The sequence below is a fragment of the Panthera leo genome, chromosome D4 (genome assembly GCF_018350215.1).
Source record: "Panthera leo isolate Ple1 chromosome D4, P.leo_Ple1_pat1.1, whole genome shotgun sequence".
Taxonomy (NCBI): Eukaryota; Metazoa; Chordata; class Mammalia; order Carnivora; family Felidae; genus Panthera; species Panthera leo.
This window is the reverse complement of record NC_056691.1, coordinates 59394042-59408652: the sequence shown is the minus strand read 5'-3', so window position 1 is coordinate 59408652 and position 14611 is coordinate 59394042. Positions and strand designations below refer to the sequence as shown.

The following is a 14611-nucleotide window of genomic DNA, read 5'->3' as shown; positions in this document are numbered from 1 at the left end:
GAGGGCTAGTACCTGGACAGCATTCCTCTCCTCCACTCCTACCCCTCCAGTTAATTGCCCATGGCAACTTCAGCCTCTCCCCTGAGCTTATCAATCCGCCAACTCCCAAGTATCAACTAGGCACCATCAATGGTGATAAACCTGGGGATGGGCGATGCAGAGAAGAAGTAAGATGTAGTCCATAGCCTTGAGGAGTTAGTTTACATTTAATAAGAGAAGTCAAAACACACAAAAATTAAAAATAATTTTATGTTCAACTGTTCTGTGCCAAGAACTTCAAGAATTTAGAATTGGGGTGAACTGTGTAGGGAGGCCCCCGGAGAGAGCAGATTTGAACTGGTATTTGGAAGACAGGAAGTATCTTAAAAATAGAAGAGTATAGAAAAACATTTCTATATGTTTCCTTTACTCTCACAATGCTACCACACTACTTCTGATACCAGGTGTGTGGGTTTTTCACATATCAAGCAATTGTACAACATCAGCTGAGTATCCCCCAATTTAACTCAATTCTCACACTATCTACCTGGAGATAGCGTCAGATCTCATAGGTTAAGTGTTCCATCCCACAAGACTGCCCACCCCTGCCCCACTTTGGATGCCAATTGCAATTGCAAGTCCAAGTTACCTGTGTTTCTGACCAGCCAGTTGTAACTGGGAGGTTCCCACAACCCCCTCCTAGGGTTTGATTAATTTGCTAAAGCATCTCACAGAACTCAGGAAAAGTTAACTCACTAGATCACAGGTTCATTACAAAAGGCTACAACTCAGGAACAGCTAAATAAAAGATGGTGGTTAGGGCAAGTTATGTGAGAAGGGGTGAGAAGCTTTCATGCCTCTCTCCCCACATCTCTGTGTTGTCCAACCTGGAAGCTCTCTGAACTCCATCTTTTTGGGCTTTTACCAAGGCTTCATTACTTAGGCACGATTGATCAAATCATTGGTTATTGGTGATTAATTCAGCTCCTTCCTGGAGAGGAGGGTGGATCCTGACAGTTTCAAGGCTCTAATCACTAGGTTGGTTCCCCTGGCAACCAGCCCCCATTTTTAGGGGCTTTCCAAAAGTCACTTCATTAACATAAACAGGTGTGGTTGAAAAGGGCTTGCTATGAATAACAAAAGACAACACTTCACTTTTATGCTGTTAACACATAATAAATTCCAAGGGTCTTGGGAACTCTGTGCTAGGAACAGGATACAGACCAAATATATATTTATTATAAATCACAATACCACAAGAAGAAAAGGAAGAGGAGTATTCTGAAAGGAAGCAAAGGCCATGAGAAGTAAGAACTAATATAAAAGCTACAGCTAAAATAACATTTCCCAGATAAAATGGAGACGAGCTCCCTTCTTACATGGTCTCTGGATGCTCATACCACTTTGTTACTCCTCTTTGTATAGCACATACCACACTCTGTGTAATGTTTACATGTATCCCTCCCACTATTCATTAGGACCCTTTTGGTCATAACAGAAATCCAACTTAAATTAGCTTAGGCAAAAAAAGAAATTTATGGATTGCAATAACTGAGAATGACATGGATAGTACTGGCAAAGGTCATATGACCAAATCCAGGGCTGACACAATCTTATCAGCTTGCTCTCTCTCTCTCTCTCTCTCTGTCTCCTTCTTGATCTCCAGCTCTGTTTTTCACTCTGTCATCTTTTGAGGGCCCCATTCTCTCCTGCCACATCTGAGCTCCCTCCAAAAGACAGGAAAGATGGCTTCCACAGAAAGCAGTTTCATATGCTTCCAGCTATAATCACAGAAAACAGAGAAAGTTTTTCTCACTAGCTCCATCAGCAGAGTCTCAGGGAAAGACATTTATTGACCCAGCATTCCTTCTATGCTCTTCCCTATACCACGGTGTCTAGATGCTTGGGAAGGACATGTCCCAGAGTCCCTATCTACATACCCTAGAGTAGAACATATGAGTGAGAAACACTTGCCAAGATGTGGAAGGCAGAATAAGGCAGAAGCCAGATTTTTGTTCTTCTGGCAACGTCAAACTTGAGGCTTAAGGAGACATGACATTTTGCAGTGGCCTTTAAGTATATTCCTGAAAAACTTGGGCCTCAAGATTGAAGGCAGCTGTGATCATCTCTCTTGGTTTCCCAAGTTCCTTCCAATTCCTATCTAGGAGAGCTAGTGACAAAACTGGTGGCCTTCCTTGACCTTTGTGCAGACTTTTCAATGATTTTGTAAGTACTTAATTCCCTTTATTAAATATCTTCCTACTTTATTTTTTTAATGTTTATTTTTGAGAGAGAGCAAAAGACAGAGTGTAAGAGATGGAAGGGCAGAGAGGGAGAGAGGGAGACACAGAATCTGAAGCAGGCTCCAGGCTCTGAGCTGTCAGCACAGAGTCTGATGTGGGACTCGAATTCATGAGCTGTGAGATCATGGCCTGAGCCAAAGTCAGGTGCTCAACAGACTGAGCCACCCAGGAGCCCCAATACTGTCCTACTTTAAATTCCAGCAGCTCCTGTTTGTGACCATACTCTAACCAATACATGTATATATACCCAACAGTGGAAGGGAAGGGTCATCACTCTAATGAGGGAAGAGAAAAGATGTGCTAGCAGCCAAATCAAGAGCAATCACATTTCCCCATGGGAAACACGGGGAGGTAAGGTCAGGTAGGGTGGGATGAGGTCCAACAATGGAAGCTGTTGACTACCAGACATTCAGACTTGATGTACTGAGGAAGAAGGAAGTCAGGTGAATATGATAGCAAAGGACACATTTTAGGGCAACTAATGGTAGTACATGTGGGACAGATTGGGGCATGGGTGACAGAAAGGAGGCCATAAGGACAGAAGTGCCCTAGAATGGGAAAAAATGTGGAAGCATAGAAAAAGGTGCAGCTGGGAGATGTGTTAGAAGAAGAAACAGGATATTTTGAGTTGTACTTAAGGTATTTTGGTAGGTTGTGTCTAAGGTCAATCAGCTAGAGATCAGAGCCAGGACTTGAACTTGCTTCTGTTGCTCTTCAAAACCTGCCTTGATTCCTCAAACCTATGCTGCTTTTCTTCCTACCACTAGTCTTTTTAACTGTATCCTCACCTGGCAAGAGACTGTGGAGGACAAACCAAAAGGGCATATCTTTTGTCCCTCTGACATGAAGCCCTGAGAAGAATACGTCATGAGGAAACCATCCAACAAATCCAAATTGAGGGATATTCTGTAAAACAACAGGCCTGGTCTCTTAAAAAATGTCAGGGTTACAAAAGATAAAAAACAAAAACTGGAATACCATTCTAGATGAAAAGGCACTAAGGAGATGTGACAAGTAAATGCAGCGAGTGATCCTAGATTGAATGCTGAATCAAAAAAAAAAAAAAAAAGCTACAATGGACATTTTACAAACAATTGGTAAAGTAATTACCAGTTATTAAATAGTAATATATATTATGTCTCTCTCAATGGGATGGAGACCCCTAAAATGTGGGGTGACAATCAGGTAGAAGCTGGAGGAAGGTTGGGGTCAGTGCCAGGGCAGGGGCAGAGGTGGCTGGCTGGCTCAGTTGGTAGAGCATGAGACTCTTAAACTCAGGGTCAAGAATTCAAGCCCCACATTGGGTGCAAAGCATGCTTTAAAAAAAATGGGGAAGGAAGGAAGTATGGGGACATACAGAATTTTCCTTTTTTTGATAACTGTACCTGGTTGTAAATAGCCCATTGGTTAGTTAGGTTCTATGGATATTTTGAGGTGGGTGGCCTGATGAACCTGTCTGTATTCAGCCAGGGCGTTGCTGTGGGACCTTTTGCCTTGATCAAGTTTTCATTGCTCAAACCTGTTGTCTAAAAGCAGCCTCTACAATGTACTAATGTTAAACTTCCCAAGTATGATCATTTCATTGTGGTTTTGTGGAGGAATGCCCTTTTTCTTCAGAGATGGGCTGAACTATTTAGAAGTAATTCAACACAATGCTTCAAAATTCTCAAATGGATTAGCACAATTAGATAAGAGTGCAGATGTGGCAAAATGCTAACAATTAAAGAGTCTGGGGTTGATTGTATTATTCTTGCAATTTTTCGGTAGTGTGAAATTTTTCAAAGTAAAAAGGGAAAAATTATAAATGCATCCATTCCTCTCCAACCCCCAAGAAAAAGACCAGAAAAGAGGAAGTCCTTTAAGTTGAACATATCTGAGTCTACCACAACTAGCTGTGTGACCTCAGAGCCCTCGTCTCCTCAGCTGGAAAATGGCAGTGTTAAGGCCCAACGTGAGTGTTTCTACAGGACGTTGGCAGATACCATTGGTGTGAAGCCCGGAGCACAGTGGCCAGTACACTGTTCTCTGTATTCTCAGTGTTCACATCTGTTCTCTCCTCTTCCTTCAGCCTAATCTACACTTCTCAGAATCCAATTAACTGGCCACTGAGGGAGATTTGCTCAGGATAAATAGGAATGCACAACTGGAGGCTACATGGTGCCCTGCAGGGACACTTACCACAGGCAACCTGCCTGCCTGCCTGAGTGAGATGCAGGCAGGCTGACCCTCTGAAGGTCAGACCACAAGAACAAAAAGTCAAAAATGCCTTCACACACAACTTGTTGGCTCATGTCATGGATTGGAGCTCAGAGATGAGCTGGAGCTTCTCAAAGTGGGGTCCCTGTCCCATCTGAGGAGAATCAGCTGTGGTTCATGTAAAAATGCAAATTCCTGGGCCCCACCCACTAGGATCTGAGTCAGCTTCTCTGCAGTGGTTTTGCGAGTATACATTCTGACTGTTTTCTAGGTGATTCTCAAGCCTGAGCTCCTGGACCCACACCATGGCCATGGTGGATGTGCCACTTTATAGCAAAAGTGGTAATTGGAGAAGTGAATTCCTATGGTGAAAGCCTAACAATAACATAAAAAGGTTATCCACCACAAAGATGTCCACAAATGGGAGCAAATGGAAATATGAATAGAACTATAAAAATAAAAGCTGGAAATTCATGAAGAAAGCAATACTTTTCTCTGGGTTTGCTAGCTCCGGATCCAAAGTATATGAATGAAATGTTGCTCCAGTCTTGGGGGTGAAGTGAGCCCACAGTCTAGAGCCCCCAAGTTCATCACTCTCTGAACATTAGGACCAAATGAATCAGAGTGGGCACTGAGGACTGGGCAGAAGGATCCTTTTCACTCACCATGACTCTGGGAAGCTGAAAACCAACAGCTCCCTCCTCTGAACATGTGCAATAAGCAGTGATTCTACAGCACCTTGTAAACTCCAAGAGCTCCAGAAATTCCAATGACCTAGAGGCTCACTGAGATTCTGCCCCCATCTGTCAGTGCCTCTCCAAGCCGTACCCATTGGCCTTAAGGGACTCCATCTGAGTATGATCGTTCTCTTGGATGCCAGCTTGGTGAAAGAAGCCGATACCTGGTTTCCCGGTGACTTGGTAAGGACTGGTTAGTGGTTGTTCGGTGTAAAGTGGCTGAGCTCTTCTCTCTTTAAGCCCAGATCAGATCTTTTGGCCTTGAAAGTTCCCTCTGATCTAGAGAATCCCCTATTCCCAGCAGGCATTTACCCCTAGGGTCTGAGTTATTTTGGGAGACTCAATATCCTGCACTCAGCCCTAGGGAAGGAAAGAGAAGGACACACAATTGGGCAGTCTCCACCACCCCACCCCCAAACTGAGATAGAAGACAGACTGCCATTTGCAACTTTAACTCTTTCCTGGCTTTGGCTAAGACCAATGTATCCCACTTAGGAAAGCCTCAGATGGCAGCATGGTAACCATTTTAATTCAAGGAAAAACATAAACTGTAGTGGGAGAAAACTATGCATGGAAAGTGACTTTTAAAAACTGTCTTTAGGGGCACCTGGGTGGCTCAGTTGGTTGAGCATCCTACTTTGGCTCAGGTCATGATCTCGTGGTTCTTGAGTTCAAGCCCCACAGCGGGCTTGCCGCTGTCACCCTGTCAGAGTACCGCCCACTTGGGATCCTCTTTCCTCCCCCGCTCTGCCCCTTTTCCGCTCACCTCTCAAAAAATAAATAAAACATTAAAAAACTTGTCTTTAAATGTTACAGCCAAAGTGAGAGGATGGAAACTGCATCAAAAGAACATTTTTTGTGCAGGATATAAATCACTTTCCCAACTGTAGGGCTTGAAGTAATAAATTTCACCTTTTCAGGAACTCCGAAGTTTACTTTGGAGATGAGGAGAAGCAGATTAAACTCTTCAGATTTACAGTTGTACACACTAGCACAAAGCAATTCACATCAGAACCCATGTAAGTGTGATCATGGAGGTTTCAATGTTTGCTGCCTCTTGCCTTCTTTTTTCAGTTGTTCCCTACAAAGCGAAAAGCCCTCATGGCAAAGCTGGTCAGTAACATCTGGCTTTGCACAGGAGTGGTGCTCAGTGGAAGGAAGGGAGAAAGGAAGGCAGCAAGGAGGAAAGTCTGCAATGACTCTCCAAAGGTGACAAGTGCCCTTTTGCATGTGGAATGTCTGGGCTCTCTCAGTGGTGTGGTTTATTAGGGCCTGAGGTGATAACTCATACATAAGAACGATGATTTGTTGGATCTCTATTGGATTCGATTCCACACACAGTCACTCAGGGCCTAGCTTTTGAGCAAAGCCTGGGGGTGGACAGAAATGAATAATGCACAGTCCCTGCTACCTGCCCTCCAGATGTCTCTCAAGGACAAGAGAGTCACATATTCTGGGCACCTGGCATCCCAGAAGCAAAGAAACCTGAATGTGAGACCCCCAGAGAAAACCTGGTATGCTAGTGGGCTGGCATTTAAGCCCTCCTCCACTGCAGCAAAAATGCTGCTCTGTTCTTGAACACCACTTGCCTCTTAACACAGAACAAAGCAAAACAAAGCAAGAATAGCCTCCCTTCTCCACCTCTGCTACCCACCTGCTCTAGTCTGCATCAACTTTGGCCTGCCCTGGTGCTGGTTCCTCACAGAAGCAGTGTGACTTGGCCTAACCAGCCCTGGAGACACCCCTGATATTCACTGCCCAGTCTCCTTGGGACCTGGGCTGACCTAATGTACCCCCGACCTGTGGTTTCTTTCTGCCACACTTTCCACTCTTCCTTGCCCATGGGCTCCACAGCCCCTTTCTGCTGGGCCTTCAGGTTGCCTGACCCAGAACTTTATGCCCTCAGACACTTGTAGTCCATTTCTGGCTCTTCCCAGACTACCTTGTCCTATTGGCAATAAGCTTCAGGTGCCAATGGTAGCCTTCAAGACTGCTATCAGACTGATGGTTGGGACTGAAAAAGCTATTGTACCCAGTGGGTTTGCAACCTCTATAATTTATGCTGTAATTGCCAGATGTTTGACCATTAGGATGCATCACTGAAAAGCAATTCAACTAATTTGCTTTCCTAGCACCCACATATATATCAAGCCCCAAAAGACAGGTCATTGTTGTTATCTAAGGAACTTTAAAACTGGTTCTCAGACTTTAGCTACAGCAGAATTACCTGGAAGGCTTGCTGGGCTATAACCCCTAGCTTCTAATTCTGAAAGTCTGGAAGTCAGAATGACAATTTATATTTCCTTTTATTTTTTCCTTCCTTCCTTTCTTCTTCCCTCCCTCCCTTCCTCTTCCTTCTTCTCTTTTTTTCCTTCTTTCTTTCTTCTCCCCTTCCTTGCCAATATTTGTATTACTAACAAGTTCTCAGATGAAGCTGATGCTCTGGCCCAGGGACCTCACTTTGAGAACCCCTGCTCTAGTCCAGTGGTTTTCAAACTTGGCTGCACATTGGACTCACTGAAGGGGTTTTTTAATTAAAAAAAAAAAAAAAATACAATGCCTGAATCCACCACCAGAAATTCTGACTTAACTGGTCTGGAATACAGACTGGTCACTGGTACTATATAAGCTGTGTAAGTGATTATAATGTTCAGCCAGGGTTAAGAACATCTGCTCTTGTCCATTTCATTAGCAGAGTCTAGGCTAGGGGTTGGGAGCCTTTTTTATCTCCCACATGGACAGACAAATATAGGACACCCAGTTAAATTTGAATTTCAGATAAACAATGAATAGTATTTCACTGTAAATATGTCCCAAATATTGCATGGATGTCTTTTTTTGCTATTATTGTTTTGTTTTTTCTAAATTTGGCAACCCTACTCTTAGACACTTCCATAACACAGAATGAGAAACAATGATCTGCCAGCTCCTATTTTATAAATAGTAAGAGCAAGGCCTCACAGGTCGCATAGGAAGTCAGAAGACAGCCAGGATAAGAACTCAGGAGTCTTGACCTCAGTCCAGAGCTCTTTTCCTTCCATCACACTTAACTGTGCTAAAGACACTTGTACCTTTTCTAGTTAGGAGGTCATTGTCAGTTGCCTGGAGGTGACTTCAAAGGAATCAGTATGATTTATGTTCTCTCTGCTCCCATGCCAATCCTCACCTCCACCCCCTTTCTGCTGCTGCAGGTATCACAGAGGCTGTCCTAGGATGTGGCCATTCCCAGAGCCATATCTTTAATGGCCACCTCAGGGAGGAAGTGGACTGGAAGTGGTACCAGCAGAGACAGTTGTGAGCAAGAGTGCATAATTGGGTAACACAAGGACAAGTGGGATTTGGCACAGGCAAACTTCAGGCAAAGCATGTTGGGAGAGGCCCACTTAATTCGCAGAGACACTCAGAATTAGTTGTAAATTCTCTGGGAAGAGATCAAGGCAGCAGCATAAACAGTTCAATTAAACTGTCGGCTCAATGCTCAATGTGTGGTAATGGTCAAAACACAGCCTTTAATCTAGATATAGAGGATTATCTTTCGACCCATAATGAGATTCCTAAGATTAGTTGTACTCGAGGTGGAGAGAATAGAGCTGGCTCAGTGACACAAGGACAGGCTTGCATTCCAGCATGACTGGGACTCTTGTGGAAGGGGGCTACCTGGATGCCACAACCTTCTTGGAACCCCCTTCAGATGCTGGGAAGTCAGGCATAAATCTCATTCTGCTTCCTCTGCTTTAGAGACATAGCATAGGAACAGAACACCAGAACACACTTGCTTCAAAAACTTTCAAAAAAAAGTCTGATATGCTCCCACCTCCAGATCAAAGTTAATAGCCACTAGCACCGGGTCCACGGCAGAGATGTCAAGCTTTAGCTCTCTGCCTTTCTACCCTTCGTGATCGCCCACTCACATTTACTTGTTCACCTGAACAAATATTCATCATGTGCCTACTAGGTGTCAGGCAGTGTCCTAGACACTGGAGATATGCAGTGAACAAAAGCAAAGATCCCTTTCCCATTGTGGGGCAAGACAAGGAATAACAGACAAACAAAAAATAAGTAAAATATGCTGTGCATGAGATAGAGTTGAGTGATACTCAGAAAAACAAACCAGGGAAGGATAGGAAGTGTTGAGTGGGGAAACAATTCTAGAAATGGTACCCAGGGGAGGCCTCACTGAGTGTGTGATGTTTAAATACAGACCTGAAGGGAAGGAAGGATGACCCATGGGGACAGCTGGGAGAAAGCATTCTAGGCAGAGGAGATGTAGTAGGAAGGTTCCAAGGTGAGAATGTTCAACAAACACCAGGAAGAGGCAGCCTGATTGGAGCAGGAGAGAGGACAGTACAAAAAGAAGTCAGGAATTTGAGGGGACTAGGTCATGTAAGGCCTTATGGGCTACTATAAGAATTTTGGCATTTACTTTTAGGGACATGGGGATTTAATGAGAGATTTGAGCAGAGGAGGGACATAATCAGATTCAGTTTTAATAGGATCACTGGCTGCTGTGTTGAGACAGAAGCAGGGAAATGGGTAACAGATGCCTCTGATGATCCAGGCAAGAAAGAGATGGAGTGTTGGACTGGGGTGGAAGCAGTGGAGTTGGTGAGAAGTGGTAGGATTCTGAATACTCCTTCCTGAAGGGTTGGATGGAGCAGGAATGAAAGAAGGTGTCTAGGAGGACTGAAGGTTTTGCCTCAGGTCTTCTCAGAGCACTATTGGCTCCCAAATTTATGCTTCCAGGCCAGACTCCTGCCCTGGGGCCTGGCTCACAGCAGGAGACTGACATTAACATTTGTTGGCCCAAACTGAAAGAAGTAGATGAGTCTGTTGGGTTGGCGGCATCATTTTTTCCAGGCCTCTATCAATAACATAGCTACCTCCAAATACTGAAAGAAGGATGAAAAGAGCTGCCATGTCCCCAGCTTGGTCTGAAGTGAGAAATAGAGACAGGGCAGAAACAGACACAGGATCATACTCAACCCTTCCATTAAGAAAATCAGAGATGAGTGGTGGTGGGGAGGGGAGAGCTAAGAGTAAAAAATGCCAGAATGGGCATAGTGTTGGGTTTGTGATATCAAGAGACTGGGTACAAACCCCAGGTGTGTCTCTGGATTCTATCTCTTCCCTTCAGTCATTTGTTTTCCCTCTGTGAAATGGGGTGGCTGTTTCTCTGAAAGGAAAGTCTGTTTAGCTCTAACCCCCTATAGTGCCCTGAGTCCCTTCCCTGTGAGTTCCTGTCTCCTTAACCATTTGACATACTACTCCTCCAACATAGTCTTTAGGAAACTTTTCTGTTTCCTTTCAGAATGATTATTTCTGACTCTGCCCTTTAAGTTGTGTCTACACTAGTTCCCAAAGGAAAACACCCATGTGTTTTTGACTACTTGAGGTAAATACTACCTTCGTCCAGTTACCCCATCTGTAAACTGGGAATAACACCAACTCGCAGGGCTGATGAGTAGGGTTAATTATATACAGAATGTGTTGGGGTTGAGCAGATACACAAGTGCTCTGGAAGTTTTTGGCATAATACTATAGCATTACAATAATTTTTGGCTTGCAAATTATACCCCAGCAGAGGCATCACATGGAAAAGTGGGTCTAACCCCATGGTCCGCTGAAAGTGAAATGGAAAAAATAAGTTGTGAAATATAACTTTTCTTCCTAAACCTAAACCTAAAGGCAGAGATAATTTTTCCATGTGCAACCCACATGCAGGCAACAAGTTTCCAGATCCTGAAGAAGACTTTCTTGTCCTGAGTGGCCTGGCCTGTTGCCAGGACCTGGCCGCTCCTCTTTTCTGAGCCTACAAACCATTTAAATGAGAGGGGAGGGAGCCAGAGAGGATTTGTGGTTGGTTGAAAGGAGGGGCTTACAATGAAGATGTCCTTGCCTTTTGGGTTTTCTATTTGGGCCTCTCTTGCTTACAGAATAATTAAGTGTTTACACAGCAGATACAGCAGAGGAGTGATTTAAAGGATAATTTGAGATACTTCAGTTTAGGGTTACCCGAAATAAACACTTTGGCCCAAGTCAATTTCTGGGTCTTCCAATATCCCCTAGACACATTTCTCTCCCTCTCTCCCTCTCTCCCCACCCCCCCCCCCCCACACACACACACGCACACACAGATTATTTCCTGAGAAATGTTAAGTAGGTACATCTCAGGCAAAGAAGGGGCTGCGTAGATGGGGTTTGTGACTGTGGGAGTTATAATGGTGGGTTTAAAAAAATTAACTGGCTCATAGAGGATGACAGTCCTGTCTGACCAAAGAGGGAAAGAGCAAATGGCTTCATCCTGAAGGGACAATCTGCAGTCAATTCCATTACATCACTGTGTGCGGCTGAGTGGCCAGAGCACAGCCTTCAGAGTAAGATCCAAGTTGGAGTCCTGGTTCTGCCACTTCCCCACTGTGGCCTCAGGCAGCAAAGAGGCGACAGCTCTCAGACTGTGAATGGGACCTCCACATCCAGCATGGCCAGGGAGCCAGGGCTGTGTCCTGACCAAAAGAGCCTCTGGCCTTCCACCTGCCCTAACAGGTCCCACTTTTCCTACAGGATATGAAAAAAGAATAGACTCCCCCCAAAGCCCATCTATTCGAACATAGGTAGCAAGTGGAGACGATTAATGATTAGGGCCACTGTCCTAATAAGTCAGCCTTCTGAGGGAATTCCTCTGACTTGGGGGTCTCAGTCCTCACACCTCAGGGTTAATAATACCCTGGGGTTTGGCGGTCAAACTCAAAGGAGCACCAGCTCGTTTACCTCGTTTCCAGGCAGCTCCTCTGGCGCCTCTCAGGAGAAACTTCACTGGGCAAGCGGGCCCCCTCCCTCGGCCTCAGTTTCCTCAGTTTTGGTCAATAATCAAAGGACGATCTTAAGTTGCGAAGGAGAGACTAGTGGAGATGACATCATTTCGGCGCCACCAGACCGGGAAGTGGCAGCCAGGCCCACCTGGGTGGCCCTCCTTTGGTCCTCGGGTTGGCAGTGCACGGGGTTAAAGCCCCGACTTCCTCAGGGGTGAAAAGGGAAGCCAACGTCCGGCCTCCCCTCGGCCTGGCGCCGCGAAGGGTGCCGGGCCCCGGCTGCATCAGTCATCCCGACTGCTAACACGCTCGTTAGCATAGAGACTCCTCCGAAGATCTGGCACGCGGAGGCTGACCTGAGTCTCTGTCCCTTCAAGAAGGGGATTAGGCACCCTGTCCCCGAGGGGTCCCAGGCCGCACTTCCCTCGCGCGGATCATGCTGTACACTAGAAATGTCCGGGGATAATTAACCCCCCGTGTCCCCCCTCCAACAGTGGGGGTCCCTGAGGTGCACGGCGCGCGGGCACCCGGAGATGCGCACAAGTCTGGCCTCCGAGCGCGGTGGGCTCCTACTGGCAACCTCACGCCGCAGGCGGCGGCGGGCCGCGAGCGAGGCGGAGCCGGCAGCGCCGCGGGACCCCAGTGCCCTCAGGCGCCACCCCAGGGCTGGCGCCGAGGCGGCCGCGGGTGGCGGCGCGTGCTGAGGTGGGGAGTTGCGCCTGCTGAAGACCAGGGCACGAGGAGGGCGGGGCTTGGGCCCGCGGTCTGGCGGCCAGGCTCGTGGGGGTGGGCGGGGCGGAGCCTGCGGGGGCGGGCTGGGGGGCGGGGCGCGCGCAGGCCCGGGGAGGGCGGGGCCGCGGCGCGGGGCGGGCTCTGGCGGCCGGGGTGTCACACACGCGGCGGTTCGGGAGGCGGCGGCGGCAGCAGCGGCAGGCGCCGCCGGGACGGGCACGGGCGCACGGCTCGGGCGGGCGCTGGCTGCCTTCCTCCGTCGCTCGTTCGCTCTCCCTCCTGCTTGCTCTCCGGCTGGGGGCCGGGCTGCCCCCAGCGCTCTTGGGAAGGAAGAAGGGGGGTGCTGAGGACGCCGACAAGTTCCCGTAGCAGCCGCAGATTCCGGCCCAGGCGAAGGCTGCGGTTCCGACGGGGCAGGAGCGCGCTCCGCCGCGGAGCGCACGGCCAGAGTGTACCAGACGGGGGGCGCCCGGGCCTTTCGCTCTCCTTGGGGCCGCGGGCCGGGATCCCATGAGACGCGCCCGTGAGGGGCGACAGATCCGAAGCCGGGGAGGCGCGCGGCAGAGGCGGAGGGCGGTGCTGCAGCTGCTGGAGGCCAGGATCCGCCGGCAGGAGGCGGCGGAGAGAACTTGAACTTGGCGTCGGGAGCGGGCGCCCCGGACGCCCCCCGCCGGGGCCGGGGCGCCGAGGGACCTGGGCCGCAGCGCTGCTCTCCGAATGGCCGCGGCGGCGGACCGGGCTCCCGCGCCGCGGCCCTAGGCGGCCTCTCGCCATGGCCAAGTGGCTGAACAAGTACTTCAGCTTGGGCAACAGCAAGACCAAGAGCCCCCCGCAGCCGCCGAGGCCGGACTACCGCGAGCAGCGGCGCCGGGGCGAGCGGCCCTCGCAGCCCCCCCAGGCCGTGCCGCCAGCCCCCGCGGGCGCCTCGGCGTCCTGCGGTCCGGCCGCCGCCTCCTGCTTCTCGACCTCGTCGGGATCGCTGCCCGACGACAGCGGCAGCACGAGCGACCTCATCCGCGCCTACCGCGCACAGAAGGAGCGCGACTTTGAGGACCCCTACAACGGGCCTGGCTCTTCGCTGCGCAAACTGCGCGCCATGTGCCGCCTGGACTACTGCGGCGGCGGCGGGGAGCCGGGCGGGGGCCAGCGCGCCTTCTCAGCCTCGTCCGCGTCGGGCGCCGCAGGCTGCTGCTGTGCCTCCTCCGGCGCAGGCGCCGCCGCGTCCTCATCTTCGTCCTCCGGCTCCCCGCACCTCTACCGCAGCAGCAGCGAGCGGCGGCCCGCCACCCCGGCCGAGGTGCGCTACATCTCCCCGAAGCACCGCCTCATCAAGGTGGAGAGCGCCGCGGGCGGTGCCGGAGACCTCCCGGGGGGTGCCTGCTCTGGCGGCCGCACCTGGAGTCCGACGGCCTGCGGTGGCAAGAAACTGCTCAACAAGTGTGCCGCCTCGGCCGCGGAGGAGAGCGGGGCCGGTAAAAAGGACAAGGTAAGGCGTCCCTTGGTCTCACCCCTGGTTCCTGAGACACGGTGCGCGTGGGTAAACTGAGGCAACGCTCTGGTTCCTACATCAGCTTGGGGCTAGGACCCTGAGGTCAGGGATCCCACGCTGCTTCCTAGTTCTGCCCCCTCGCACGCGCTTAATCCTGGATCCTCGGCCTCCTGACACAGTCTCTTTAGCTGCTGTTCCTAGAACGTCCCCTCTCTGGGCCCACAGCCAGGTGCCCCCTTCGGAAGTAGTCTGACGGGAGCATCCTACCAACCTAGACCGAGAAAGACAGCCAGCCCTTCCATCCCCCGAGGACTGAAGTCTGAAAGTCAGAGCTGGCACGGATTTAGAAGAGCATTTATTCTTCTT

At 49.2% G+C, this 14611-nt stretch overlaps 2 protein-coding genes across 3 annotated transcripts in view; one reads left to right on the top strand and one right to left on the bottom strand.

Moving 5' to 3' along the window:
• ALDH1B1 (aldehyde dehydrogenase 1 family member B1) overlaps positions 1-12293 on the bottom strand; it is a 240518-nt gene extending 228225 nt beyond the window's left edge. The window contains exon 1 of the mRNA XM_042913350.1: positions 11984-12293. The gene's annotated coding sequence lies outside the window, so the exon portion shown is untranslated. The remainder of the gene's footprint in view (positions 1-11983) is intronic.
• Positions 12294-12935: 642 nt separating this feature from the next.
• Positions 12936-14611, top strand: part of SHB (SH2 domain containing adaptor protein B) — a 134319-nt gene continuing 132643 nt past the window's right edge. Inside the window, exon 1 of one of the 2 annotated variants that reach the window (XM_042912615.1) lies at positions 12936-14242. In XM_042912615.1, the coding sequence (XP_042768549.1) occupies positions 13529-14242 (714 nt within the window). In that variant the 5' untranslated portion in view covers positions 12936-13528. The remainder of the gene's footprint in view (positions 14243-14611) is intronic. The other variant, XM_042912616.1, reaches the window with a different exon arrangement.